Below are 27,731 nucleotides of genomic sequence, written 5' to 3'. Positions count from 1 at the left end.
TTATGTGTTTTTGGATGTTTTAATCTGGGGCACCGTCAGCCTCCATTAGGTGGAGTTGTGTTGCTAGCCACAACAAAGGCAGCCTGTGAAAGCTGTACAGGGTGTTGCTTGACATCCTGTTCTTGCAATTCGGATAAGCACAAACACGAACCATTGTTTTCAATCGATGCAGTAAAACTCTCAACTGTACTCCAGGACAACCAGCGCCACTCTGAGCGGCGCTCAGCATGGCTCCTGTGTTTTCTTCCAGCAACAAGCAAAGCTCTCACGAGATGACGTCACAGCCAGGAGGAGGTGAAGGGTCAGGGAAACGCTTAGTATGCTATTTACAGAGACAGCACTGGCCATCTGAACCGGTCAGTGGAGAACAAAAAGCACTTTTAATGCGCAAACTTATACGGGACGCATTTGCCCCCGTTACCGTTTTAGCTCGTTTCGCGGCTGCCAGCTGCATCCACCTCCCTCAATACTGAACCAATTTTAGAACGAGTTGTACCCATGAATCATACGCACACATACACATGGGGAAATAGGGCCCAGGTTGAAAAATACCTAAGTTATCCTTTAAAGTGATCTGACTGAACCCAGAGGACAGTCTGGGGACGTCTGAGTGTAACTGTGCACTGACCCCTGATGGCTGGTTGACAGAGGTGTACATGGAGGTCGGGATGGTCAAATGACGCCTCATGAACCCTTTTCTTTATTTTCTGACTCCACCAGATGGCGCTCTTGGTTCAAAGATAAGACTCAAACCGTTGTTGAACAGACAACGCCATCCAGTGGCTTCAGAAAATAAAGACAGTGGTTCACAAGGCCTCATTTGGCCATCACTGCAGTAGAAGCAGTGTGAGTCTGAGTCCAGCAGAGGGCGGTGTTGACTCTGGTTCATGTGTTACACAGGTGGGACAGTGAATGCATCATGTGTCTCTAATCACACACTTTTCAGTGAGCACCAAGCGAGATTTCAAACGTTGAAGTCTTGTTAAACTGGGTGACGTCTTCCTGCCTCTGTGTTGACTCCCTTATCAGAGCCCCACTGTGCATGCAGATGTGGAGCCACAGTAGATGTTCACACACAGCTTCAGTCTTCCCATAATAAATAATAATGAGACTTTTGGATTGAGTCTTTCAGGAGGTCGATCACAACAGCTCAACTGACTGACGGAAACTGTTTCAAATGATGAGTCAAAGCATCTTTTTGTGTCGACTCGTTTAATGAGAACATTAAAAACAGCTCAGTGGTCCTGACAGGAAGCAAGTTCAACAACCACATTCACTGACAGATCAGGATGTAAACAGGCGTTACAGTGAAACCAAAGAATGAATTTCACCTCCAGAAACAACACCAGGGAGGCAGAGCAGTGATGGAGAGGAGGAGCGGCATGGAGCTGAAGTGTCTTCACCTCAGCTGGCGCCATCGTTGACGAATCAGCGTCTTTGCTTCGACTAGAATCGACTTTGCTTTCGTCTTACCAAGCAATTATCAAATAAGAAAATACTTAAGATTATACTGTAATAAACTATATACTTATGATTAATGGATAGTAAAAAGAAAAAAATACTTATATGTGGCGTTGATTAAATAGTGATTGACTTTAAACATTTTAATTACAGGAATAAAATCAAAAATTGAGTGCAACAAAAACTTGATAAACTTCAAATTGGTACTTTGGGGAATAAATACTTTCCAAAATGATAATAATAGTGCCATAATTATTATTACTGTTTTTTAGAAAGTGAAAATCTAAGTGGATCAGGAATCATTACACCACACTGGCGCTCATTTATCATTCTAACGCACAAACCATCACAGATCTGAACACGGAAATCATCTAATGATATGTGATTAATGAAATGTTCTTGTCACAATCGTCACTTAAACATCCCGTCTAAATATATTCAGGGTTTAGAGGCCTCACCCGAGAGATTATGACATGAAGAGACGTAATACAGCCAAGAAAAGAAACTTCTCTGAGCTAGAAATTGAAACACTGACGTCCCAGTTCCAATTTAACCAACTGCTTCTGTTTGTCAGCCTGAAAAGTGTCATTAAAGGAAGTCGTAACAAGGCAGCATGGAAAGAAAACACTGCTGCAGTCAACAGTGTTACAGTGGAATTTTTAATTTATACATCTATGATATGAACCAACATATAGTCTTCATATTAATAATATTGTCCTTTATTTCACATAATATTGATATTGTTATAATATTCATGCAAAAGCTCATAACTGACCCAGACCAAAGAGCCCCGGGGCCACGTGTATCAGGTCTGCTTCCATTTCAGCTGTAACAGATGGCAGGTGACGCACCACTTGTGTCTCTGAGCCGGACACAGGTTAAACCTTTAATCATCCAGGCTCCTGGTTTTAACATATTTACACTGCTGCAGGGTTCATTTGGTTCTTTGTGGTGATACTTTAATAATACATGCATTAAACACGCTTTGGTTTGTCAGTGTTTTAAGATAAAAAAAAAAGAGTTACAGATAAATCAGGGCAGGGCACCAGTGGTGTTCAGCCTTCAGTCAGCCTGGAGCCAGTCCTGAAGAGCCAGTCCTACAGAGCCAGCCCCACAGACATAGCCCAACAGAGCCAGTCCTACAGAGCCAGCCCCGCAGAGCCAGCCCCACAGACATAGCCCAACAGAGCCAGCCCCACAGACATAACCCAACAGAGCCAGCCCCACAGACATAGCCCAACAGAGCCAGCCCCTCAGACATAACCCAACAGAGCCAGCCCCACAGACATAGCCCAACAGAGCCAGCCCTACAGACATAGCCCCACAGAGCCAGCCCTACAGACATAGCCCCACAGAGCCAGTCCTAAAGAGTCAGCCCAACACAGACAGTCCTAACGAGCCAGTCCCAAAGAGCCAGCCATACAGAGCCAGTAGCACGGAGCCAGTCTTAAAGAGTCAGCCCCACACAACTAGCCCAACACAGACAGTCCTAAAGAGCCAGTCCCAAAGAGCCAGCCCTACAGAGCCAGCCCTACAGAGCCGGCCCTACAGAGCCAGTCCTACAGAGCCGGCCCTACAGAGCCAGCCCCACAGAGCTACTACAAGCTGTGATGGAGGGCGTGCTGCATTGTTGGCCTTTACAAAATAAAAATATTTTATCATCGTGGCTACATAGTTTGTGGCGAAGGCAGGACTTTAGGGAGAGGGGAGCAGGTGTGGATGTCTTGGTGTGCTTTCAGGTGACTACTCTGAGAAAAAGTCTTCCCACACTGGTCACACCAGTACGGTTTGTCACCAGTGTGGACACGTCGGTGGGTTTCTAGGCTTCCAGGAGTGGTGAAACCTTTTTCACATTGGTCACAGTTGTATGGTTTCTCTCCTGTGTGAGTGCGTTGGTGAGCTCTGAGTCTACTACTCTGAGGGAAACTTTTTCCACATTGGTCACACCAGTATGGTTTCTCTCCACTGTGAATACGTTGATGAATTTTAAGCTCACCCAAGGTAGCAAAAGGTTTCTTACATATATCACACCCGTAAGGTTTCTCTCCAGTGTGAACACGTTGGTGAATTACTAGTTTATCTTGAGTGACAAAAGCTTTCTCACACTGGTCACAGCTATAAGGTCTCACTCCGTTGTGAATACGTTGATGTATTTTCAGATAGCTTGATGTAGTGAAAGCACTCTCACACTGGTCACAGCTGTATGGTTTCTCTCCACTATGAATACGTCGGTGGACTTGTAAGGCACTCCTCCGGGCGAAAGCGTTCCCACAGAGGTCACACCTATACGGTTTCTCTCCAGTGTGAATACGTCGATGGGATTTTAAGTGCCCTAATTGTGTGAATGTCAGCCCACATAGATCACACCTGTACGGTTTGATTCCCGTGTGAACATGTTGGTGGACTTCCAGTTTCCCTCGTGTGGTAAAGGCTTTCTCGCAAAGGTCACAACGGAAAGGTTTCTCTCCAGTGTGAATGTGCTGGTGAGCCTTTAAAGTGCTTAACTGCGTGAAAGCATTCCCACACTGGTCGCAGGTGTAGGGTTTCTCTCCTGTGTGAATGCGTTGATGGGTGTTTAACTGATGGGACTGAGTGAACGTTTTCCCACAGTGGACACAGCTATGTAGTTTCTCTCCGGTGTGAACTCTCTGATGGATCCTTAGATATCCAGATGATGTGAAGGATTTGTCACAGTGCTGACAGTGGTGACATTTGAGATTGGTCCTTCCTCTCCGTTTCTATGGCAACAGACAGACATAAAGAGAAAGAGTAAGATTACATCATAGTGGTCTATCAGACAAAGCAGTTGGTTGGTTTGCAATTATTTATCAGACAGAGTGCAATATGCACAAGCAGAGGGCATGTTGTCTGCCCTCTTACAGTTGCCAGTGGAGTGCCTCAAGGTTCAGTATTAGGGCCTCTGTTGTTCTCTGTTTAGTTAAATGGCCTCTGCCATAAAATATGTGTTGCATGTGTTCATCTGTACGCTGATGACACATTTATTTATTGCACAGCTGCTACTCAGACTCAGGCCCCCACCCAGCTTCAGCTAGCTTTCAATGCTGTTCAGCAGTTCCTGTTTTATCTGAAGCTCATCCTGAATGCTGACAAAACAAAGTGCATGTTATTCAGAAAAATCTGAGGCTGAGCTTTCAAATCTCCTGACTATTGTTCCACTTCAGAACAAGAGCAGAGAGTGCGTTTGATCTGATAAATACCTGGGTGCTGTGTTAGACGACAGACAGTCACCAAGCCACACATTGAACTACTCGTGAAAAAGGCTGAAACTGGTTTTTTTTATTTTAGAAATACGATCTGCTTCTCTTTCATTGCCAAAAAAAACGACACATTCTTGACTGTGCTTGATCATGGGGATATATTATATATGAATGCACCCTCCCATTATTTGCATGCTCTGAACTCTGTCTGTACCATGGTGTACTGAGATTTATTACCAACAGTAAGCCACTAACTCATCACTGTATCCTGTACACTCAGGCTGGCTGCAGGATTTTTTTGTACACAATCATCTATATGCCAATGTCACAGTGTATCTAAGCTGGTCCTTGTAATCATGTTTAGTTGTCCTTATTTGCATTTGCAAAAAAGGGCGTTCATTCTTTGCGTACATTCCTAGTATACGTTAATATAATTTTGGGCCTTTCTTTGTAATGTGTTCTATATTGTTTATTTTAGAGCTGTATGTTTTTATTCTGTATTTTTGTGTCACTCTTGAAAAAGAGATTTTTACTCTCAAGGGATTTTCCTGGTTAAATAAAGGTTAAATAAAAACTAAAAAGTGAGATGTCATGGAGGAGAAAGTTATCTAAAACCATAAATAACATTTAAAGCATGTCTGTGGAACATAAACCACAGAAGCAGAGGACGGCCTTGCTTTCAGTTATTCATTTTAACGCAGTTATCTCAAGATCAAAAGTTGATTATCTTCTTATCTCACAACAACGTGGGAACAACGAGCTTTGTTATCTTGTAATAATGAAATAATCAACCTGTTATTGCCAGAAAATAAGAGGTTGTTTTACGTCATTATTACAGTAAAACGAGCTTTCTTATTAATAGAGATTTGGCTCTGTTTAAACCTGGCCATATCACCATGGTAACTGATGCAGCAGACCTGACCTGGTCGGGATCAGATTATGTTTTAAGTACCAGCTTGAAATCAGCTACAAAACTCCTCTGAGAGGCACCGCTATAGTCAATATTTAAAGGAGCTATATGTAAGAAATCTAAAACCAACAGTCGTAAAATCATCCTAATATGTCACAGAGACTATGGAGTAATGTTCATATAACATACTGATCTCACCGACAACAATAGTTCAGCCAGAATATTCGCATTTTAAAAAAAATTTATGGGTTGGTGGCCCCTTGCTAAGGGCCATCCAGTCCCTGTACCGAAGGAGCATGAGTCTGGTTCGCGTGGCCGGCAGTAAGTCGGACCTGTTCCCGGTGAGGGTTGGACTCCGCCAGGGCTGCCCTTTGTCACCGGTTCTGTTTATAACTTTCATGGACAGAATTTTTAGGCGCAGCCAAGTGGTGGAGGGTGTCAGGTTCGGTGACGGGAGGATCTCGTCCCCACTTTTTGCGGATGACGTGGTCCTCCTAGCTCCATAGAACAGTGACCTCCAGCTCTTGCTGGGACGGTTCGCAGCCGAGTGTGAAGCAGCTGGGATGAGAATCAGGTGGAGGAGTTTAAGTATCTCGGGATCTTGTTCACGAGTGAGGGTAGGATGGAGCGGGAGATTGACAGGCGGATTGGGGCGGCGTCAGCAGTGATGCAGGCGCTTAACCGGTCCGTTGTGGTGAAGAGGGAGCTTAGCCAAAAAGCGAAGCTCTCGACTTACCAGTCGATCTACATTCCAACCCCACAAGCTCTGGGTAGTGACCGAAAGAACGAGATCGCGAGTACAAGCGGCCGAAATGAGTTTCCTCCGCAGGGTGGCTGGGCTCAGCCTTAGAGATAGGGTGAGGAGCTCAGACATCTGGGAGGGACTCGGAGTAGAGCCGCTGCTCCTCCACATCAAGAGGAGCCATTTGAGGTGGTCCGGGCATCTGGTAAGGATGCCTTCTGGGCATGTCCAACCGGGAGGAGACCTCGGGGCCGCCCCAGGACACGCTGGAGGGATTACATCACCCGGCTGGCCTGGGAATGCCTCGGGGTTCCCGTGGAAGAGCTGACGGAAGTGGCTGAGGAGAGGACTGTCTGGGCTTCTTTGCTGAGGCAAAACTAACTTGTACGGACTGAGATTAAGAAATATTGGTTGAACTGGGTTTAAGACATAATACTGAATTGTGACATTATTAACATTTGTGTGTTTTGTAGGTTATCTGTTAATTATTGAGAACAAATGTAGCTTTAATACAACATCATACTAGTCAGCTGATTCAGTGAATAATGTGGTGTGTTCTCCTAAAAGCCCACTAGATGGCAGAATTAGAGCACAAACTGGTGAACATCTCTGATTATGGGCCATATTTTTAGTGCAGTGGAGGGTGCTTTACAGAGCAATAAAATATAAAATATAATAAACGATCCAGATTTAAAATAAAAGAGTAAAAAGATATAAAAGGTCAAATGATTTTAAATGGAGTTTAAAACCAAGTTTGCAGTCATTACAGGGTGGAGCAGGCTGTGTGAAGAAGTAATGTCTTTAGCTTTGACTTAAAGTGTTAGGAGTCGCTGCTGTCTAACATCATCTAGGAGGTTATTCCAGGATTGTGCTGCTTCAGCATGTTTTGTTCTGACTCTTGGGACGGTCAGGAGGCTGGCCTCAGATGTTAATGTAATGGTGGTGTCAGTTATATTTTACATTGTGACTATTGTGTAAAAAAAAAAATCTAATTGAACAAACAGACTGTTAAAATCACCATTTATCTGAAAGAAATTTGTATGTCGGCTGAGTGACAACCGACCACAGACCACAGGATGTTGGTCCATCCACTGCTCCAAAAATGACCAGCTCTAGTTTGGTCAAGATATGAAATGAATTTTTTTATTTAGAGATCTTACTCTTCAACACAAAGGTCTATCTCTGCAGGGATCCTCTCTGTAATGTTGTCATTAGGGGTGGACGATATGGCCTTAAAATAACATCACGATATTTCAGGGTGTTTTTGTGATACAAACATTCTTGATGATATGACAAGTAAAAAAAAGAATTCATTATTTCTTTAAAGGGAAATTTCGGTTTATTTCAACCTGTCTCCTATCGTCCTAAATTTGTTTCAAGTGACTAGTGACATATAAATAATAGTTAGCATGTTAGCCGTTAGCCTAGATACAGCTGGGGCGCATAGTAGCGTCAGACCTGTTAAAACGTAAGTGAACGGGCAACCTTCAAGTGCAAAGTTAGTCCACTAAACAAGCTTTTTCTCCACAAAGACCGCCTCATATCGTTAGGATAAATGTCAGAGAACATATAGAAAATGACATGTAAACGTGTTGTCTTACCTTACCGGTGTGCTGCCATGTATGTTTACCATTTAGCTCTGCTTTCCAAAGTGCGGCCGAAATATATCTGGTGAGCTCTAGATAAAGCCCAGCTGGATACTACTCCAGGTGGAGGTGTCTCGTCCTCGGTCACATCCAGACCTTGAAAATAAGGCTGCAACGGGTCCCATTCCTTGCAACAGAGGCATTCCTCTTCTGTGGGCACTGGGGCACAGCATTCACAGGTACACCACCAATCTCCAGAGCTACGCAGCCTTGCAGCAGCCATTCCTCCTCTCTCGTCCTCTACCTGTTGTGCCTCTCTCTCTCTCTCCTCCTCCGTTCTTCAATTTCACGAAGCTCTTCGTCAGTGTATTCTGGCTCAAATAAATAAGGGCGGCCATCAAACTCTGCAAAATCAAATTCCTCCTCCACAAAGTCAAAGTCTGGCAAAAAGTCAGCCATTATTCTATAAATCTTTCATAAAATAAATGAATGAACTTTTCTGGCTACTGTCCGGTTCTGCCTTCCAGCTGTTGCTGCTTGTTCTCGCGAGATTTCAGGCACGGTATGAGATCGCTGCTTGTTCACGCGATATTTCGGCCGCACTTTGGAAAGCAGAGCTAAATGGTAAACAAACATGGCAGCACAGCGGTAAGGTAAGACAACACGTTTACATGTCGTTTTCTATATGTTCTCTGACATGTATCCTAACGATATGAGGCGGTCTTTGTGGAAACAAAGCTTGTTTAGTGGACTAACTTTGCACTTAAAGGTTGCCTGTTCACTTACGTTTTAACAGGTCTGACGCTACTATGCGCCCCAGGTGTATCTAGGCTAACGGCTAACATGCTAACTATTATTTCTATGTCACTAGTGACTTGAAACAAATTTAGGACGATAGGAGACAGGTTGAAATAAACTGAAATTTCCCTTTAAGAACATAGAATATCAACTAAATCAGTGATGTCGTTTCACAGTTGGCTTCAAATCTTAAGTAAAAACTAAAATGATCTCTCATGTGTTTGTGAACAACAGTAACTCAGAGTGAGATTCAGATTCTGTCACAATATTAATAGTTCAACTAAATCAAATCGACCACTAATTACACATTTAAACAAAATGTCCCCTGGGATCTATATGTGTATAAATCATCTCTAACCATCAGGCTGTTATGATACACTCACATATATGGAGTTTATTCATGTAGGTTTACATCACCAAAGGTTTGCGACAGAATCAGAGAGGAGAGGGAGAGACGCTGACTGAGTTCCCTCTGAGCAGACGCCACAGTTTATCCCACACTGTTGAAGCTGCTCCTCTTTTTGGAACCACAGAGGTCATCATTTCCCTTTCAGCCATGCTTGTTGTTGCCGTGGGTAACAGCATGACGTCAATATGTCAACAAGCCGAAATCACACTATTACATTTTTATATCATGTTAGAAATGACACCGGTATTATGAATGATGTGACGTGGCACACCTCTAACTGAGCCTGTCAGTGACGAATCAAACACTCACAGTGGACGTATGTTGACGATGCACAGTTGCCCCATGTGGTGACACTGCAGCCTGTCTCACTCAATACGGGACCAGTGTCAAAAACTGTTACGGCCATTCATCACGTGGACACAAAGACATGAGAGAACAGGGTCCAGGCTGAAAAACACAGACGTCTCCCTTTAAGTAGTTTAAATGTGTGCAGGACATGAAGGAGCGATGTGCTCTCTGTGACACAGACACAGTGACCTCCTTCATGGCTCCTGGTGTCTGTGACTGAGGCCCCTGAACTGAGCCTTTAACTACACACTGCTTCAGTCAGCAAACACCCAGATTACTGTAATTATGATTCAGCTAAACACAGAACACACAGCAGGTCTAAACACACACTGAGGGAGTGTTTGAGGGCCGTGGAGGAGAAGCTGAGAGCTGCTGTTTAGTTATTTACACTTTATTTATTAACTGAATAAGTTTGTTGTTTTTCTGATTTAATGAAGAAGCTTTTGACTCAACAGAAAAACCTGCAGTGTCAACCTGCTCTGTGAAGAGTCACCAGTGTCTCCATCCTGTGACAGACGGCTTTATATTTCTATTGATCCACCTCTGCAGCAGCAGGATGCTAATGCTAATGCTAATACTACTTCCGCCATCGCGAGACGAGTCAGTCCAGGTCCGAGCTCCAATCAGCCGCAGCTCACCTCCGAGAACAAAGACGTTAAAACCCGTCAGCAGCAAACCTCTGGATGATTTGGTGCTGACGGGTTTCCTTTCTCCAGATGTGATGTGGAACCAGAGAATGAGCGGATGATCCACGGAGCCTCGAGACTCTTCCTCGTGTCTTTAGTGTGGCTGCTGTCAAGCCCTTTTTATCCATGACGTCATCAACACTCACCTCAACATGGCTGCTATCAGAGGACGAGCCTGCTGCTTGTCTTCTCCGGACCTTGTTGCTCCGGTGCTCCGGGTTCTGCTTGTCCTCCTCCATTCCGCTCCTCTACTGCTCCTCCTGCTCCTCCTGGTCTCTGAGAGCCAGCAGCTGTGTTCTCGCGATGTCACAGCGTCTCGCGGTCACTCGGGGTTACTGTTGCTAAGGCAACGGTCAGGAGTGAACCTCAGGATGTGGTTTGTGTCTCATTCAATGCTAATGATGCTAATTATGCTAATTTACAAACACAAGTTTCTAACAGTACATTTCTGACAGCTCATCACTTCCGGGGTGACGTCACTGACAGGCTCGTGACTGAATATTCAACTTTCTGTGATATATACTACAGGACAAATTTAGGCTAAAACAAGTGTAAGGTCACCTTCGGCTCAAACTGAAGCTCATAATCTTTGGAAGTTTCCCATGTTCATGTGAGGCAGTGATTTTATTTATTTATTTATTTATTTATTAAAGGAAAGGGACACTGTGCATCAATCAAGACTTTAACAAATGTAAAAATGCACCCAAATTAGCTGAAAGGCTAGTTTTCATTAGCCGTCCCTTCACCAGCTGTAACAAACAATAAAATACAGCATGTAAACATACTGCATTAAAGCAAAAATCACATCACATATAAGCTACACATAAAATCCACCATCACATGTTACAGTGAAATATTAGCTGTGTCAGTGTTCACATCTCTGCGTGTCAACAAGTCATGTCTCGGCATTAAACTTTAACTAGTCCATACCCATTGAGTGCACAGTTGCCCACATACAGTTGCACATGGTGTGTGTTTGAGATACAGGTCATAGGAAACTGCAGATTAAATAGTCAACTGAGCCCATTAAGAAGAGCAATGTATTCAGACAGAGTGTTTGAAAAACGTAGGACAGACAGAATGACTGACTGACAGAATGACACACTGACAGTTTCCGTGATTATGTACAGCATACCATACCATGACTTAGTCATACCAAACATTAGAAAACAACACCAACATTGGTCCACAGGGGGAGCCACAGCAATCGGTGGCATTTTAGCCATTTTGAAGCATTTTTCTGTTGTTATAGCGCCACCCAGTTGCCAATTAGAGTTAAATTTCTCCAGTCACCTTGAGGCGTCCTGTTCTACATATCTACCAAGTTTAGTAAAAATCCATATGGCGGTTAGGCCTAGATAAGAAATGAGCTCTCTAGCGCCCCCATTTTGTTTGATGGGGTCAATAATGGAGGGGTCCCCTCAGATTATGTGTGGTCATATGCCTACAAAGTTGCGTGGTGATGGGTGAAACCCTTGAGATGTTATACACCTTTATGTGATGAGCCACGCCCTCCGCAATATTCATTGCCTTATAGAAGCTCAGTTTTAGTAAGTTTTCCAACTTTTGCCAAGAGGGAACTTTAGATATTGGTCCCTAGATTATGTTCACCCAGTTTCATGCAGATCACTCAAACTTCCTAGGAAGAGATCCATTTGAAGTGTTTATCAAAAAATTCAAAATGGCGGAAAATCTATATAAGCGGAAGTTATGGGTTCTTGAGGCAAATGTGTTCCTCATGAGGAGAGGCATCTCTGTGCAAAGTTTCATGTCTCTACGACATACGGGGCATGAGATATGCCCATTCAAAGTTTAACATTTCAATCAGTTGCTATAGCGCCCCCCTTTGGCCAATTGATGTAATATTGCTTCATTGACATCCTCCCATGACCCTCTACCACTGTGCCAAATTTCACATGGATTGACCAAGTCAGTGAGGAGGTGCTGAACCCTGCATCATCATCATCATACAAGACAAATGTTTTTATACATGATGAGGTTTCAAGGCTCAGTAGTTTATATTCTTCAGACTGTGGCAGAGATGAAATCTGAAAGGTGTCTTGTCCAATGTTTTGGGTGCTTGTTTGTATGATGTTTCAGTGGTGTCATGGGAGGAGACCACTGAGAAGAAGTATATCTTGGCGGCTGCAGCTGAAAGGAAGTCACTGATATATGTTAAGATTTTTTTTCATTAATTCTTTAAAATATTTTTTAAAAAAGATTTTTTTAAATTATTTTTTAAGATATTTTAAAATTATTTTTTTTAAAGATTTCTTTTAAAGATTTTTTTTAACTTTTTTTTTTTTAACTTTTTTAAAAATGATTTCTTCTTTTTTTTTTTACCCCATTGTAATGCATCACAACGTGTATACATTAATTTCTGTATATCAGTTTTATATTACTACTTAGCCTTGACACCTTGAAGTTTGTTAGCTTTACAGGGGAGGTATTCTTTATAAGCCTTTTTGGTTTCCAACCTCTCCTTCACAATGTTCTAACTTTTTTTTGTTATTTTATTGTTATTGTGTGTGATGTTGAAATAAAATGGCATCAAGCCCCAGAATCATCAGAACCATGAATGACGTAGACTGCTTCGTATCATATGACTATTGGATGATGATGAAACTCCTCTGAATATGTCCCGTAAAACACTTTAAAGGCGGAGCTGATTAACAGTGTGTGGATTATTTTACTAATAAAATATGATCTGTTTTATCCTGGTTCTCATCACACAGGTGTCTCATGTTATTCTGAGCTGCAGTGATGAATCAGTGTGAAACTAAAAGGACTCAAACAAACTTTCCATAAGTTAAAATTATGTGAAGTTGCCTCACTAACTCTTGCAGTACAGGCCACTGACAGGAGAGGAAGGTGGAGAGTGGGAGGAGATAAATCCGGCACACCTGTGAGCGGGCGAAGGGAAGTCAATCAACAAGCTGCATGAAGGAGAACAAAGAGGAGTGAGAGTGACTCAAGGAGCAGAACATCAAAGTTTACTCCATTATTTGCTCAAAAACCTTAAAGAGAAACATAAAATTAAAAGTAAAGTGAGCAGAAGTTAAAACGAGGATCAGCTGGACGGCGTGAACGTTCTGGATGACAAAGCTTCCTGTGAGGAGTGTGATCCCTGGAGCAGCTGGGATGAAGGGACTCTGTGTGTGAGTCTGAAACCTGTTTGGATGCACCGCTGGACTTCTTTGCTGCGCCTGTCAGATAAGTTCTCTCACACCTCTTGAAACCTTGTGTTTGATTTTTAACCTTAACCAGTTCACGCGAGTCTGTTTTAGGTCGGATATAAAAAAGTTTATTGAGTTTATTGCCCCTTTACGCATCCACATAAACACTGTTATAGACCAAGTACCCCCACTGATTACAATAGTGATGACAGTTGCCCCCCAGCAGGACAGTGCACCATGCCACACTGCAAACACTGCTCAGGAATGGTCCAAGGAACGTGACGATGAGCTCAAGGCGTCAACCTGGCTTTCAAATTCTCCAGATCCTGATCTGATCGAGCATCTTTGGTTCAAACCGGTACCCCAGACATCCTTTGTTCAGGCCACAACAGGTCAGAGCCGAGTCCGACCTATGATGAGGCCTCTGACCTGTCAAGGCACTGAGACAGGACCTCTGGGTTGTGATGGTCAAGTGAAGCCTCATGAACCATTTTCTTTATTTTCTGACTCCACCAGATGGCGCTCTTGTTTTAAAGATAAAGGTTGAAGGAAAGGCAATGAGGTGTGCTTTCAAACCTTTGTTGAACAGACAGCGCCATCCAGTGGCTTCAGAAAATAAAGACAGTGGTTCACGAGGCCTCATTTGGCCATCACTAGCTCTGGGGGTGTCCTGTGTTGTCTGGCACCAAGGTGTTGTCGACGGATCCTTTGAGTCCTGTGGGTTGCGAGGTGAGGTACCGGCTTGCCCAATGAATGTTCCATCAGATTGGGATGTGGGGAATTTGGAGGCCAGGTTGAGCTCTAAGTAACATACCCCAGGTCAGTCCTGAGCAGTTTTTGTGGTGTGGCATGGTGCATTATCCTGCTGGGGGGCCACTGCCATCAGGGAGTGGGGAGTACTTGGTCTGTAATGGTGTTTGGATGGATGGTGTTGTTTCAGGTGGTATCCACGTGAATTCCAGGAGCCAAGGTTCGTCAGAAGAACGTTACTCTGTAAAAAAATGATCAGTGTTATTCACTGTTCACTCACTCCTTCCATTCGATCGTCTGTGACACAGCTGGTTTCAGCCAGTTTCCTTTTTATCTCTTTAATATTCTGTAGAGATATTTGTCTGTTGTGAGAGACAGTGCCTGAGAGGATTTACCTCAACGTATATGTTCCTGACTCACGACTTGTTAGCCGGCAGTTGTCCGTTGTGGATGAACCTGGCTTTAGAAGAAGGGGGTTCCAGTGAAGTCTTCGCTGTGGTGTGTTCCAACGATGTAAAGGAATCGGTTCGCTCTGTATCCATACAGAATTGGCAGTTTAGAGCTGACTCAGCTTGGTTCTCCTTAGCTTGAAAAGTTAGATGGTGCACTGACTTCTCAGGTGTCTTCAGTTTTTGTGTCTGCTGGGAGCAGGTCACATTCAGAGCAGAGGGTCTTTGCTGCTGTTTGCTGGACCCACAACTCTCCTCTGTGGAGATCTGAGAGCAGCAGCCAAAGATTAACTCAAAGATTGCCTTGGCCGTCAGTGGCTAATGCTGTCTCTGGATGGCGGAGTGTTTTCTCTTTCTCTTTCTCTTCAGCATGAACACGTTGGTGTACTCTAAGTCCACTTGATGAGGTAAAAGTTTCCCCACATTCGTCACACCAGAAGGGTTTCTCTCCAGTGTGACTACGTCGGTGGACTTCTAGGCTCCCTTTAGAGGAGACAGCTTTCCCGCACTGGTTGCAGCTGTATGGTTTCTCTCCGGTATGAACACGTTGGTGCACCCGAAGTCCACTTGATGAGGTGAATGTTTTCCCACATTTGTCACACCAGTACGGTTTCTCTCCCGTGTGAGTACGTCGGTGGACGTGGAAGGCACTCAACCGGGCAAAATTTTTCCCACAGAGGTCACATCGGTATGGTTTCTCTCCAGAGTGAATGCGCTGGTGACGATTAAGGTCAGTTCGCCTTGTGAAAGCCATTCCGCATTCAACACAGCTGTGCCGTCTCTCTCCTGTGTGAATGCGCTGATGATTTTTTAAGTAATAAAGAATAGCAAAAGTTTTCCCACACTGGTCACAGCTGTATGGTTTCTCTCCAGTGTGACTGTATTGGTGGTTTTTAAAGTGACCCCTGTGTAGGAAAGTTTCCCCACATTGGTCGCAGTTGAATGGTTTCTCTCCAGTATGAATCCCATAATGGAGTTTTAAAGAACATGCTCTTGCGAATCCTTTCCCGCACAGGTCACAGCTGAATGGTTTCAATCTGGTGTGAATGTGTTGGTGACGATTTAGGTGACACTTGCGTTTGAAAGCTTTGTCACATTGGTCACAGCTGTACGGTCTCTCTCCAGCGTGAACTCTCTGATGAACCCTCAGAGATTCAGATGATGTGAAGGATTTGTCACAGTGCTGACAGCGGTGACTTTTGAGTTCCTCTCTTCCTCTCCGTTTCTATAGCAACAGACATACAGACAAAGAGTAAATGAGATGTTATGGTGGAGCGAGGTATCTAAAACTATATTTAACATTTAGAGAATGTCTGTGAAACACATCAACAAACACAAACAGAGCTCAGATCAGTGGGTCTGCACCATTACTGCATCAGCATATGCCTGTGGTGCGCTGAGAAGGCGTCGTCTGCACACCATCTTAAATGTGTCTCAGTTGACACATATGCCTGATGCCCCGCACAATTCACGCTGGAGGCAAATCAGTTCTCGTCAGACAGTAGCTAGCGCTAGCTAGCAAGTTCTGTTGGCTTGTTGTAGACAATGGAGGAAGATGATGTGAGTGGTGCGTTCAGAGTGTGGGAGTGCACTCTGACACAAACTGGACCGTTCAAAAATTGGGAGCGCTGTCTGAATGTACTGGGTTCAGTGATAGACTCAGGATGTTTGAAGGGCAGGGGTGAAAAGGAAAAAAGGGCACCTACTGCATGACACGGGGCCCCATTTGTGTGCAAGAGGGCAGCCAAAAGGGCACATCCGCTCGTTTTCATCCAATAGGGCACATCGTCTTGTTTTGATCACTCAAGAGGGCACTTTAGCGCAGCGTTTTCAAACAAGGCAGCACCAGGGGACCCTGACTTCAGAGTGGCAGAGTGCACTCCGGACACTCTGTCCTTTGGTCTTATCACGTTTAACTAGTGACGGTCAAATGAAGCCTCATGAACCATATTCTTTATTTTCTGACTCCACCAGATGGCGCTCTTGGTTTAAAGATAAAGGCTGAAGGAAAGACAATGAAACGTGCTTTCAAACCTTTGTTGAACAGACAGTGCCATCCAGTGGCTTCAGAAAATAAAGACAGTGGTTCATGAGGCCTCATTTGGCCATCACTACATTTAACTATAGTTGTCTTTGTTTTTGTTGACGGGCAGTGGCGGCTGGTTTTGAGCCACGACTCCTTCTATTCTGGCTCCCAACAAGACAAACACATTTTAAGACTCCTATGGAGCCTACAGCCCTGTGGGGGAGGGGCAGCTGCACCTCCAGGTGATAACATGATGTCATCATGACGTCGGCCCTGAAAGTGTTTACAAGACAGAATAAATGAAAGATTTCATCATTGTCGGACCAAACTTTACACTTTAAATTAAATTATGTATTTGCAGCCCAAAGCTCTTGTGAACCAAAACCCAACATCTGAACCTCACCTGTGCAGACAGGTAACATTTTATTGTCACTTTCTGGTGCTAAATGAAACATTTTCAGCCGAAACCTCTTCAGCATCCTGTAAAATTCACCTGAATTCACCTAAAGCGTTTCTCCAAGTCAGACCCAGAGTAAAATGAACGCTGTGCCTGTTCCATCTTTAGTACATGTACACGCATGGTGTCATTTGAAAGGTCTCACTGTGAAGTTTTTCCTCCAACAGTCTGAATAACTGTGAGTGCTTCTGTCACTGAGTTAAAGAAGATTCAACACAGTGAAAACACAATGATATCATGAAGGCTCACAACGTCCAAATTCAAAGTAAATAACAATATCAGAAAATTTTACGCATTTTACACATAATTTTCTAAAGTTTAGTGCAGGTGCTTTTTTTTAAGTTTAGAGGGTAAACCACTGAACTGAATGTGTGAATGAGGGAAAGACAGAAATGTCTATTAACATACCTAGGTTTCCCTCGAGACAACAGAGGAGCCATTTGTTCATCATTTCTAACAGTGTGTGGTGACAATAAGGGGTTAAAAACTGCTGTGGAGGTGAGGAGTGTCAGTCTGAGCCCAGGCGTTCAGACGCAGCCGGAGTTTAAGCTCAGACCTCCATCAAAAGGCTTTTTCATGAATAAGTTGTGAGGACTGTTTTAACAGGATGAAGTGGTGTTGTGTCGAGTACCGTAACTCTCTCTCTCTCTGATGCACTGCCTGTTGGAGTTAGATCACATGGATGATTCATAACAGATGTTTTTCAAACTTATGCTTCAGATAACATAAGTCATATTCATACTGGTTTCTCATCTATGAGCAACAGTTTTGTGTGTGAAAAGAATTAAAGGCCTGTCCCAAATAGAGGCCTGCTGATTTCAGTGATTTAAGCAGCATTAGTTGTTTTACGATAATGTAATTATTTGTATAATTTGGCAGTGAGTCACGGTCAGTTAACACAGCTGTTGTAAAGATCCCCATCAGCCCCATCTTACATTTCCTGTGGTAATTATTCAGCTGTAACACACAGACTGTTGAAGACTCTCTGTGTGTACAACAGGAAATTATTACGACAATATAAAAGGATGATCACATCTGAGCATAACAAGACATGGATACACCAGTATATTAACCACTGAATATAAGTGTAGGGTTGTAATGTGAGCCTGTGTGCAAACTTCACTTCCTCTAACGCTTGAGTGCATCAGACCTAAGGGTGCAGATGTGCATATGGACGTTAGGATAACTGAGCAAACTCATTTGCTTTGTCCCCATACAGAAAGTTATTAAATATTATAACTTTAGTGACTTCTCAGTGAACTCAGAGGAGAACAAAATGGCCGCCACGAGGCTCAGAGTGAACCAGAGAATGAGCGGATGATCCACGGAGCCTCGAGACTCTTCCTCGTGTCTTTAGTGTGGCTGCTGTCAAACCCTTTTTATCCATGACGTCATCAACACTCACCTCAACATCGCTGCTATCAGAGGACGAGCCTGCTGCTTGTCTTCTCCGGACCTTGTTGCTCCGGTGCTCCGGGTTCTGCTTGTCCTCCTCCATTCCGCTCTTCTACTGCTCCTCCTGCTCCTCCTCTCTCATGGACTCTGATGTCTCAGAGAGCTGGTTTTGTTCAAACTGAGATCAGAAGGAACGGAAACAAACCCTGTGAAGCTGCTGTCTGCAGGTTGTGGGTTTCTCTCTGTCTCCTCCCTCTGACACGGTTTCAGTTCCTCACTGAGTCAGTCGAGGTGTTCTCATGAGGTGAGGTTTACTGTCAGAAATCAGTTTGTTACTCAGAAACATCTGAAGTTACTTATTTTGTGTGTTGTCAGCAGTTTTTTCTTTTTTTTGAACAGCAGATTTTCACCATCTCAGTTTGTAGAGAACATCCTGTAGATGTGCTGCGATGCATCATCAGTAGGCTCCTTCAGCCTCAACAGGAAGTCACAGAAACTCTCACATCCTGTTAAAATATTATCAGACCCATGTATCAGTTTGTTCTCCATCTCCAGTTGTTTTAATTATGATAGATTCATTTATTAAACTCTACTTTCTGTTGATGGTTCATGAACTGTAAACTGTAAATCAGCATCGTATCAGTTTGACCTGTCCCCTCAGCTACACAGGCTGAATACACTGAGCTTCATATTTGATACAAGACAACAGCTTTCATTAAACATCAGTCAGATACAGTCAGGGCTTCACATCTGTACACATGTTAGTTTAAGAGTCCTGTGGAGCTGATCCTGAGGAGCGTCTGAGCTTTAGTAGTGAGACTGTGACAGGAGCAAAGACCAACATCAGGAACTTTAATCTCACTGCAGAGTCTACAAACTATTTTTATTAAAGGCTGAACTCATCTGATGATATGGACATTACAATCCTCCACACACAAACAAACAGGCTTCAACTCAACTTCTGTCTCTGTACCTCCAACAAGAGTCAAAAAGAAGAAGAGCTCCGCCCTGCTGAACCTCCGTCTTTATACAGGTGGAGCTCAGGAAGAAAAACTCAGCTGTCTTCTACATGTGGACAAACACAGGACACATGCAAGACACTGGATAAGACATCAAATATGTTACACATGATAACATACATCATATTAATCTGCTATTTAAGTTGTTGATGATGCTCAGAGCTCAGAAGACTTTGGTGTCCTGATGTCATCAACAGGAGCAAACAGTCTGAGCTGGAGTCAGAGTTCTTGTTGAGTTCGGATTCTTTTGTCCTTTTAATGTCTCAGAGTTCAGTGAGGACTCAAAAGATTTCAAGTCCCTGTATCGCTCGGTTCCAAAAGTCGTCCCTGATGAATCAGACCTGGAGCAGCTCACCATGACAACAGAAACAGAGCCCCCTTCTGGAGGCAGGCTAGAGAGGGAAGCTGCACACGGGACCAAAAATCAGTCAAGTCACTAAACATTTCATTGGTCACGCTGGTGCGTCTGACATTGAGTATGTCGGTTTCTATGTAGCGTCATATTTTTTCTCACCCACAACCAAAAAAGTGAGCATCAACTACTGTTTGTCAAGATTTTTTTTTTCCCCATGACCCTACATCACCAGTGGAGGTGACTGGTTTACCACCCGTCTCCCCGTCCCCACTAACATGCCTGAGGGACCATACACATGCAACGTATTTGATGCCCCTAAATCCATTGTTTTCAATGTACATGCACAGCAGGTGCGCTCAAAAGCAAGAGCAATGACGTCGAAATGTGCAAGCATTCAGTGGTGGCATTGTGTGTCTCCAGAGCGTTGTTTTTTTTCCTGTAACGAGGCGTGACATTAATACTTGACCAGGGAACGTAGTCTGTGTTCAGACAGTAGAATATGTGATCTCCTGTGTAATATGTCATGACCCAGAAACCCTTTTAAAACCAAGCGTCATGCGCTGTACAACTAACTGTGACCAAACAGTCACAAACAAACGCAGTAACGAGTCAAATGCCAAAGGTATATACCATTAGCATACCTAAAAAATTCTGCCAAAAGCACGGACAAACACCCAAAGTGGAAGACACGTCTGAAGGGAAAGTAGTAAATAATTTATGTACACAAAAAGAATAACTTATGAGATGTGTTTATCACGAGTGCTGTGTGTAGTGTTAGAAGTGTGAACACTTTTCCAGCGGTGCTGCCTGTTCCAGGGTGTCTCATCAGCAGAGTTAGAGTACTTTGAGTACTTTTTGCAGTAACGAGTAACCTAACGCATTAGTGTGCTGTTTGAGTAATCAAATACTTGAGTACATTTTCAAACAAGACATCAGTTACTTCCGTTACTTTTAGAACGCTGGTCCTTCAGCTCCGAAACAGCAACGGCTGTCGTTTGGTTCTAATAACGGAGATAACATTAAACCTATCAGTCTGAAAGAAGCCACGGAGCTTGTGGCTCGCTACGTGGTCGGAGAAATGCTGCCGTTGTCTACGGTGGAGTCTAAACAGGTGGAGTAGGACTCGCTGACAGACATATTTCAGACTCAGGACTTGCATTATGCCTGGTACACGCTAACGTTACACGCTGGTACTCACCAATTATCCCCGGTCGTCTTTCACGGCGTGTGTGATGTCATCGGGTTATTCTTGTCCTGTTTTTATCACTTTCACTATTATTTGAGTCACTGTGTGTGTTCATGTGCCAGCCGACATGTTGTTGTAGTAGTCACCTAAAAGCGTCAGCAGATGGCAGGAGCTACATTTGAAGCGCCATATGTAAACTATCAAGCTACTGTATCTTCCACAGGAAGTTCTGACAAATGTTTCAGAATAAAAGCCTATTTAGAAAATGGAGGGATTCTCTCAGCTGAGGTTATAAGGGGCTTTTAATTTGAAACAAGTGTTGAGTTTGAAATGACGGTGCGATATGTTAACTTTACAAAGACAACGGAGCGGATAAAAAGTAAATATATAAACACACAGAGGGATTAATAAATAACGGAGCATCTATAATATAGTTTGTTTCAAATGAAGCTGGGAGCCTCTGCAGTTGTGGTGAGTAAAAGCCCCGCCGCTATTTGTTAATGTTATTACTTTATGTCTGACTGTGAGGATGTACCATTGTTTGCTAGCTTGATGCTAATGACAGTAACGTTAACTCAGCGGGTTGACAAAGTGCCTCTGCTGTTTCACACCATCATTTCCCCCTTTTACTCTGTGTGGTAACATCCCTAGAGGAAATATTAAAAACGCTGGGGTGCTGTTGTCATACAGTTGTCTACGGCAGCAGATCGTTGTGTGTTTCTACTGGTCAAAGTGACGGCTGTGATGGGAGAACTGGATCTCAGTGAAGGGCAAGTGCTCCATAACTTTAATTTTGGAGACAAAATAATGTAGGCTTAGTGCCCTGTGGTCCATTGGCCAATAGGAAATGTAAAATATTCAAAAGTACTTTAAAAGTGCTTGAGTTACTTTTCTCAGGGAGTAATGCAGTAAAGTAATTTGATTATGTAACCCTTACCCAACTCTGCTCATCACTAAGCACTGAACAAAACTGATGAGTACATCTCTCTGACACACTGGACACTATAAAGTTAACTGTGGGGCTGATGGTGTCATAAACAACATAGTGTTACTAATGTTAAATATCGCTAACGCTGCATGTGAGAGAAAGACAAGTGCAGTGTATTTTTGGAGACTATGTAAAATATATCCAACAATCTAAGTCCTCTATGATTATGTATCCATTTTCCAATTACAAATGAGAGGTGGAAATTTTTTGACTTTGGGTAAAATGCTGCGCTCGCAACTGTCACCAGCCATCAAATCACAGTGGAGAAGGGGCGGGACAAATACCACAAAGACCAACAATCACAGAGGACAAAGCCAAGTGCCAAACAATAACTGTTTTCAGCTGGGAGAAGAAACACTTTGGTAGACACATGGCTTATTTAAAGTAAGTCCAGTTGCTGTCTGACCAATGAAACTGTGGTCATACAAGAGCACAATGACCAGCCATCCAACCAGAACATTACAGCACTACAGAACAGTAAAGTTCCTCTCCGGCGTGAATGCGTTGGTGGGTTCTGAAGTTACTATTGTTGGAGAAACATTTCCCACATTGCTCACACCAGTATGGTTTCTCTCCTGTGTGAATGCGCTGATGGACCCTCAAGGTGCCCGACTCTGAGAAAGCTTTGCCACATTGATCACAGCTGTACGGTTTCTCTCCTGTGTGCTGGCGTTGGTGGACTTTGAGGTGACTGCCAGAAGAAAAAGTTTTCCCACACTGGTCGCAGCAGAATGGCTTCTCTCCGGTGTGAATGTGTTGGTGGTGTTTGAAATTACTACGGCACGAGAACGTTCTCCCACATAGGTCACACCAATACGGCTTCTCTCCAGTGTGGATGCGATGGTGGACTTTAAGATGCTGACTACGAGAGAAAGAGCTCCCACATAGGTGGCAGCGGTATGGTTTTTCTCCTGTGTGAACACGGCGGTGACCTAATAGTGTCCCGTACTCTGTGAAAGCTTTGCCGCATTCATCACAGCTGTACGGTTTCTCTCCTGTGTGAATACGTTGATGGTTTTTCAAAGTCCCTGCTTCTGTGAAAGTTTTCCCACACTGGTCACAGCTATATGGTTTCTCTCCAGTGTGAACTCGTTGGTGGGTATTTAGGTGATCTAACCGAGTAAAACCTTTCCCACAGTGGTCACAGCTGAATGGCTTCTCTCCACTGTGAATGCGTTGGTGGCCTTTAAGGGTACTACTTCGAACAAAAGTCCTCCCGCACTGGTCACAGCTGTACGGTCTCTCTCCTGTGTGAACTCTCAGATGAACCTTTAAATTTTCAGATCTGGTGTAGGATTTGTCGCAGTGCAGACAGACGTGAGGTCTGGGTCCTTTCCTTCCTCTTCGTTTCTAAAGAAACAGACACAGAGAGACAGAGAGTGAGATGTCGTGTACACAGTGGGCCAACAGGAGATTTTGTGAATTTAAAAGATCTCTATTGAGGACCCAAGTTTTTTGTAAACATCTTTTAAAGTTTTCAACATATAAAAGAAATATATTTCTTGCATATTTTTTGTTTATCAATAACTTTGTCCAAGTGACAGCAGCTATGTTTGGGGTCTGACCTGCATGACGTATTTCTAATTACTTTCCAAAGGCCTGCTCCTACATGGTCCAGTCATATAGGTTTGGATCTGTTAAGACCTTAAAGCTTTAGTCGGTGGAAAAGGTTCAACTTGGAAACCCAGGAACCGTCTGCTGTACCAGCTAACAGCAGCTATCACAGGGACTGCTGCGTCCATTTTACTAATTATATAAATGTATTTATTATTTTATTTCCAAAGGGTGAACAGGTTGTAATGTAACTCAAACACTGAGACACTGAGACACACCAAAACGACTTCAGAGAACTAGCATCGACGAGGGCCCCGCGCTGCATCGCCTCACATCGCCCCACATGAACATACCACAAAGACGACAGCGGACGACCAAGCGGCACATATGTATAACTCTCCACACCAGCAGATGGCAGTAGTCTGTATTCATCACTCAAAAGGGGAAACAGGAAGAGCGTCTTGACACTTGATGACCACATTGCCAATAACCATAAACAGTTCATCTGTGTGCGTTTCCTTCAATTATTTTAAAGTTACAAAGATAAGCAGTCTGTCATTTGAAAAATATCCCAGCTTTAATAGTTGAGCGTGTTTACAGTACAGATACAATAGACAATAGAGAAAAATGTCTGCATAAAAAAAGCCGTAAAGCTGAGGTGCCAGTTGCTAAAATCCACAAAAACATGGCCTCAGAGCTACGTCAATGGAAAAAGTTTAGAGGGTGGTTACTGTTTAAGTTAGGGATGGGTCACGACTTTGGAATCTTCGAATAGTCGTTTTATTTTGAAAAATCGATTTTTTTAATGCGACTATTACTATTCACCGTCTTATTTCCCCCCTTTATTTGACATGCAATTCAGCTCCTAACCGCACGAGGGCAGTCTAGGATTGCTACAGCGGTGTGAGATGGGCTACCAGCTAGTTTGATGCTCTTCTACAAACAGGAGAAACATGCAGAGACTACTACAGTCATCAAAAAGTTCCGTGTGGAACAACTTCGACAAAATAAACGAAAATGAGGTGCAGTGCAAACTCTGTGAGGCAAAGCTTGCGTATCACAAGTCTACAACAAGCATGCACAGCCGGCTCCACCGGCAACAGGAGCAGCGTGACAACCCCCGTCTGAAGAAGAGCCACGTAAAATAGAGGGTTGTTGCACGACAACTCTCTATTTTACGTGGCTCTTCTATTTGTGTCGCGCTACGCTCCCCTACGAGCCCCTCCAGCAGGTAAAAACTACATGAAATATTGCGCTAAACGAGCACAATGTGTTTTTAAATGAATACCATTATCAGATGTGATATGTGATGATTTTTTTTCATGCATTTACCCATGTTTATCCGTGACATTGTTATTCGAAAAATCATAGTTGCCATGATTTTCGAATAGTGTTTTTGCTTGTGCTGCCCATCCCTCGTATAAGTACGATTGATTACCGATTAATTATTACACCATATAAATCAGAGTTCCCACATTTTCATGGACAAAATCTTTCCATCAAATTTTTGTAGAGGCAGTGTGTGTGTGGGGTGTGATTGAGGCTGAATGATTGCCTGTTGAGTATCATCTGCATCTGCCTGAAAATGTTTTGGTTTGGTTCATGTTTCCTCGTTAGATTCAGCGTGTCAGACAGATCCCTGTACTCTACTCTCAGTGACTAATTTAGGCCTAGTCCACACGGACCCGTATACTTCTGAAACCGAAGTTTTTCAGGCTCCGGTTTCCCAAAAAAATTCGTCCACATAAGTGGTGTGATAAAAAAAATATGACATCCACACGAAACCCGCTACCAAGTGATGTAATACACATGCCAAAGCAGTAGGTGGTGATGTAACTTCTAACAGGAAGGCCATTTTAACCAATCAGAAGTCAGAGTCAATACCGGAATAGGGAAGTGCGGAAGATGAAAATAACCTGATCCACGAAGGAGGCTGTTCCTGTTGCTAGTTTCCCCAACTACACTACCACGAAAGCCTGCCAACGGAGGTTCTGGATCCGGCCAGGTCGGACCTCAGACTGGTGGGAAAGTTTCGAGAACCAGTCTGAGGTCCGACCTGCCCGGATCCAGAACTTCCGTTGGCAGGCCCGTCGCTGCTTTCATGGTAGTGTAGTTGGGGAAACTAGCAACAGGAACAGCCTCCTTCGTTGGTCGTGAGGTCGAGCAGCTGGATATGCCATCCAAAGAGAGCAGATAGCACGCTCACAAATAAAGTTAGCACCAGCATGTTTGTTCGGTCTGCCATTTCACTAGCTATTTACCGTCGCTCTGACGTCAAACAATGGAGACAGGTAATAAAATACTGCGGTTATCCTATCTACACGCAACCGCTGGCACTGGAGTCTTCCAAAAACTTCACCCTGGACTCCGGTTTCAGAGAAACACGGTTTCGGGGGCCCAAAAGTGCGGTTGCATGTGGCCAAACGCATAGAATATTACACGGTTTCAGAAGGACACGGGTCCATGTGGACTAGACCTTAGTCTTGATAGTCACAATACAGTTTTCATTTCGGAAGAGCGTCCACTTCACTGTCTGCTGCACTCCCCGGCCTGGTTATGGTACTTTCCTACACAGAGACATGCAGCAGAGTCTCGCTTCACATAACAAACGCCGCCGCACTACATCACGTATAGAGAACTTAAATATTTCTTGGGAGTATGTACTTTACTTGAGTTTTCATATTTCTGTCAACTGTCACTTCTGCTCCACTACATTTCCCCTGAGCATCTTAGTTACTGACTAAAAAGTAGGGAAGGAAGAAGGAGGGAAAAAACCTTTACATTATGAAAAAGACTTAATTTTTCTTCAAGTGTAATAGACACTCTCTTATTAACCCTTTGAACTCTGCAATAGAGACGGACTGTCAGTGCCTACTTTGGTATTTTACCTTGACGTGATGTCAAATCTTGGGAGTGTCTTTAAATCTGTACCATCTCAGCTTGAAGATTATTTAAGAGAATAAACCATAATAAATTATTAAAGTGTTTAAATTGTGTCATTAAAAAAATCTGACCCGTTATTCCATCGCATTTCTCCAAAATAAAAACACAAAACATTTTAATCCAAAAGATGTTTACATGTAGAATCATAAAGAAAATATTTCTTAACACTCCACCAGTTTCAAATGGTTGAATGTGGAAAAATTAGATATATATAATATCCAATTAATAATATATGTAATTAATTTATAATATATATTAATATCTCTCTCTTGTGTGTGTGTGTGTGTGTGTGTGTGTATTTTTTAAATCTATTATTTATTTATTTATTTTTACTCAACACCGCGGCTAAATAAAAAAAAAAGAAGGCCGCAGCTCATCTCACAGACGTCCTGTTTGTTCTGTTAGCTCTCGCGAGAACACGTAATGCGCCGCGTGAGAACATCTGTATAAACAAAGACAGCAGTGATGGTGATGTGAGCTGAACACGAGCGGACAGAAACATGAGGCTCGGTCCACTTCAACACTGCTACTCTCAACATCTGCAGAAACGAGCCTCGTGGCGCCATTTTCCCGCCACTATAACTGGACACCCAGAGACAACAACCTGTCCTTCATCACCATCTGTCTCTGTCCGTCAAACCGGAAGTCCACTGTCCCTGAATCCCAGCAGACAGAACAACCCGGAGCACTGACCGCAGACTGGAAACCAGTACAGGAGGAGAACAAAATGGCCGCCACGAGGCTCAGAGTGAACCAGAGAATGAGCGGATGATCCACGGAGCCTCGAGACTCTTCCTCGTGTCTTTAGTGTGGCTGCTGTCAAGCCCTTTTTATCCATGACGTCATCAACACTCACCTCAACATCGCTGCTATCAGAGGACGAGCCTGCTGCTTGTCTTCTCCGGACCTTGTTGCTCCGGTGCTCCGGGTTCTGCTTGTCCTCCTCCATTCCGCTCCTCTGCTGCTCCTCCTGCTCCTGGACATGCCCCGCCCCTCTTGGTTACTGTTGCTAGGCAGCAGATTCCCTGCCAGTTATTGAAAGAGGGATCTGTAGAGCTTTAGGGACTGTTGTTTATTTATCAGAAGAGGGTGTAGCTGTGTGACTCCCCCCGAGGGAGTGGAGGAAAACACACGACCCTCCTCACCATAAATTAGTTATTTAAAACGTGCCTGTTGATGTTTGAAAGTTAAAAGTTGGAGACTAAATCCTGGAGTTGAGAAAAAAAAGCCTCAGTTTTTCACTCTTGTGGTGCTGCTGGTTAGTTTGTACTTCCT

At 43.6% G+C, this 27,731-nt stretch overlaps 1 protein-coding gene across 4 annotated transcripts; it reads right to left on the bottom strand.

The window, feature by feature from the left end:
• Positions 1 to 1,195: 1,195 nt before the first annotated feature.
• Positions 1,196 to 27,483, bottom strand: LOC117245902 (uncharacterized). Of its 4 annotated transcripts, none has more exons than XM_078164291.1 (2): positions 18,422 to 18,794; positions 1,196 to 4,199 (listed from the first exon to the last, which is right to left on the bottom strand). In XM_078164291.1, the coding sequence occupies exons 1-2, from the start codon at positions 18,512 to 18,514 to the stop codon at positions 3,129 to 3,131; spliced, it is 1,164 nt and encodes a 387-aa protein (XP_078020417.1). In that variant the 5' UTR covers positions 18,515 to 18,794; the 3' UTR covers positions 1,196 to 3,128. The 4 variants fall into 4 exon arrangements, with proteins under 4 accessions (XP_078020417.1, XP_033465398.2, XP_078020418.1 ...); XM_033609507.2 differs by lacking the exon at positions 18,422 to 18,794 and adding an exon at positions 10,305 to 10,445; XM_078164292.1 differs by lacking the exon at positions 18,422 to 18,794 and adding an exon at positions 9,966 to 10,102.
• Positions 27,484 to 27,731: the final 248 nt, after the last annotated feature.

This window comes from Epinephelus lanceolatus, chromosome 22 (genome assembly GCF_041903045.1).
Source record: "Epinephelus lanceolatus isolate andai-2023 chromosome 22, ASM4190304v1, whole genome shotgun sequence".
NCBI lineage: Eukaryota > Metazoa > Chordata > Actinopteri > Perciformes > Serranidae > Epinephelus > Epinephelus lanceolatus.
Note: the sequence above shows the minus strand (reverse complement) of the source record. Positions and strands in the feature narration are given on the sequence as shown.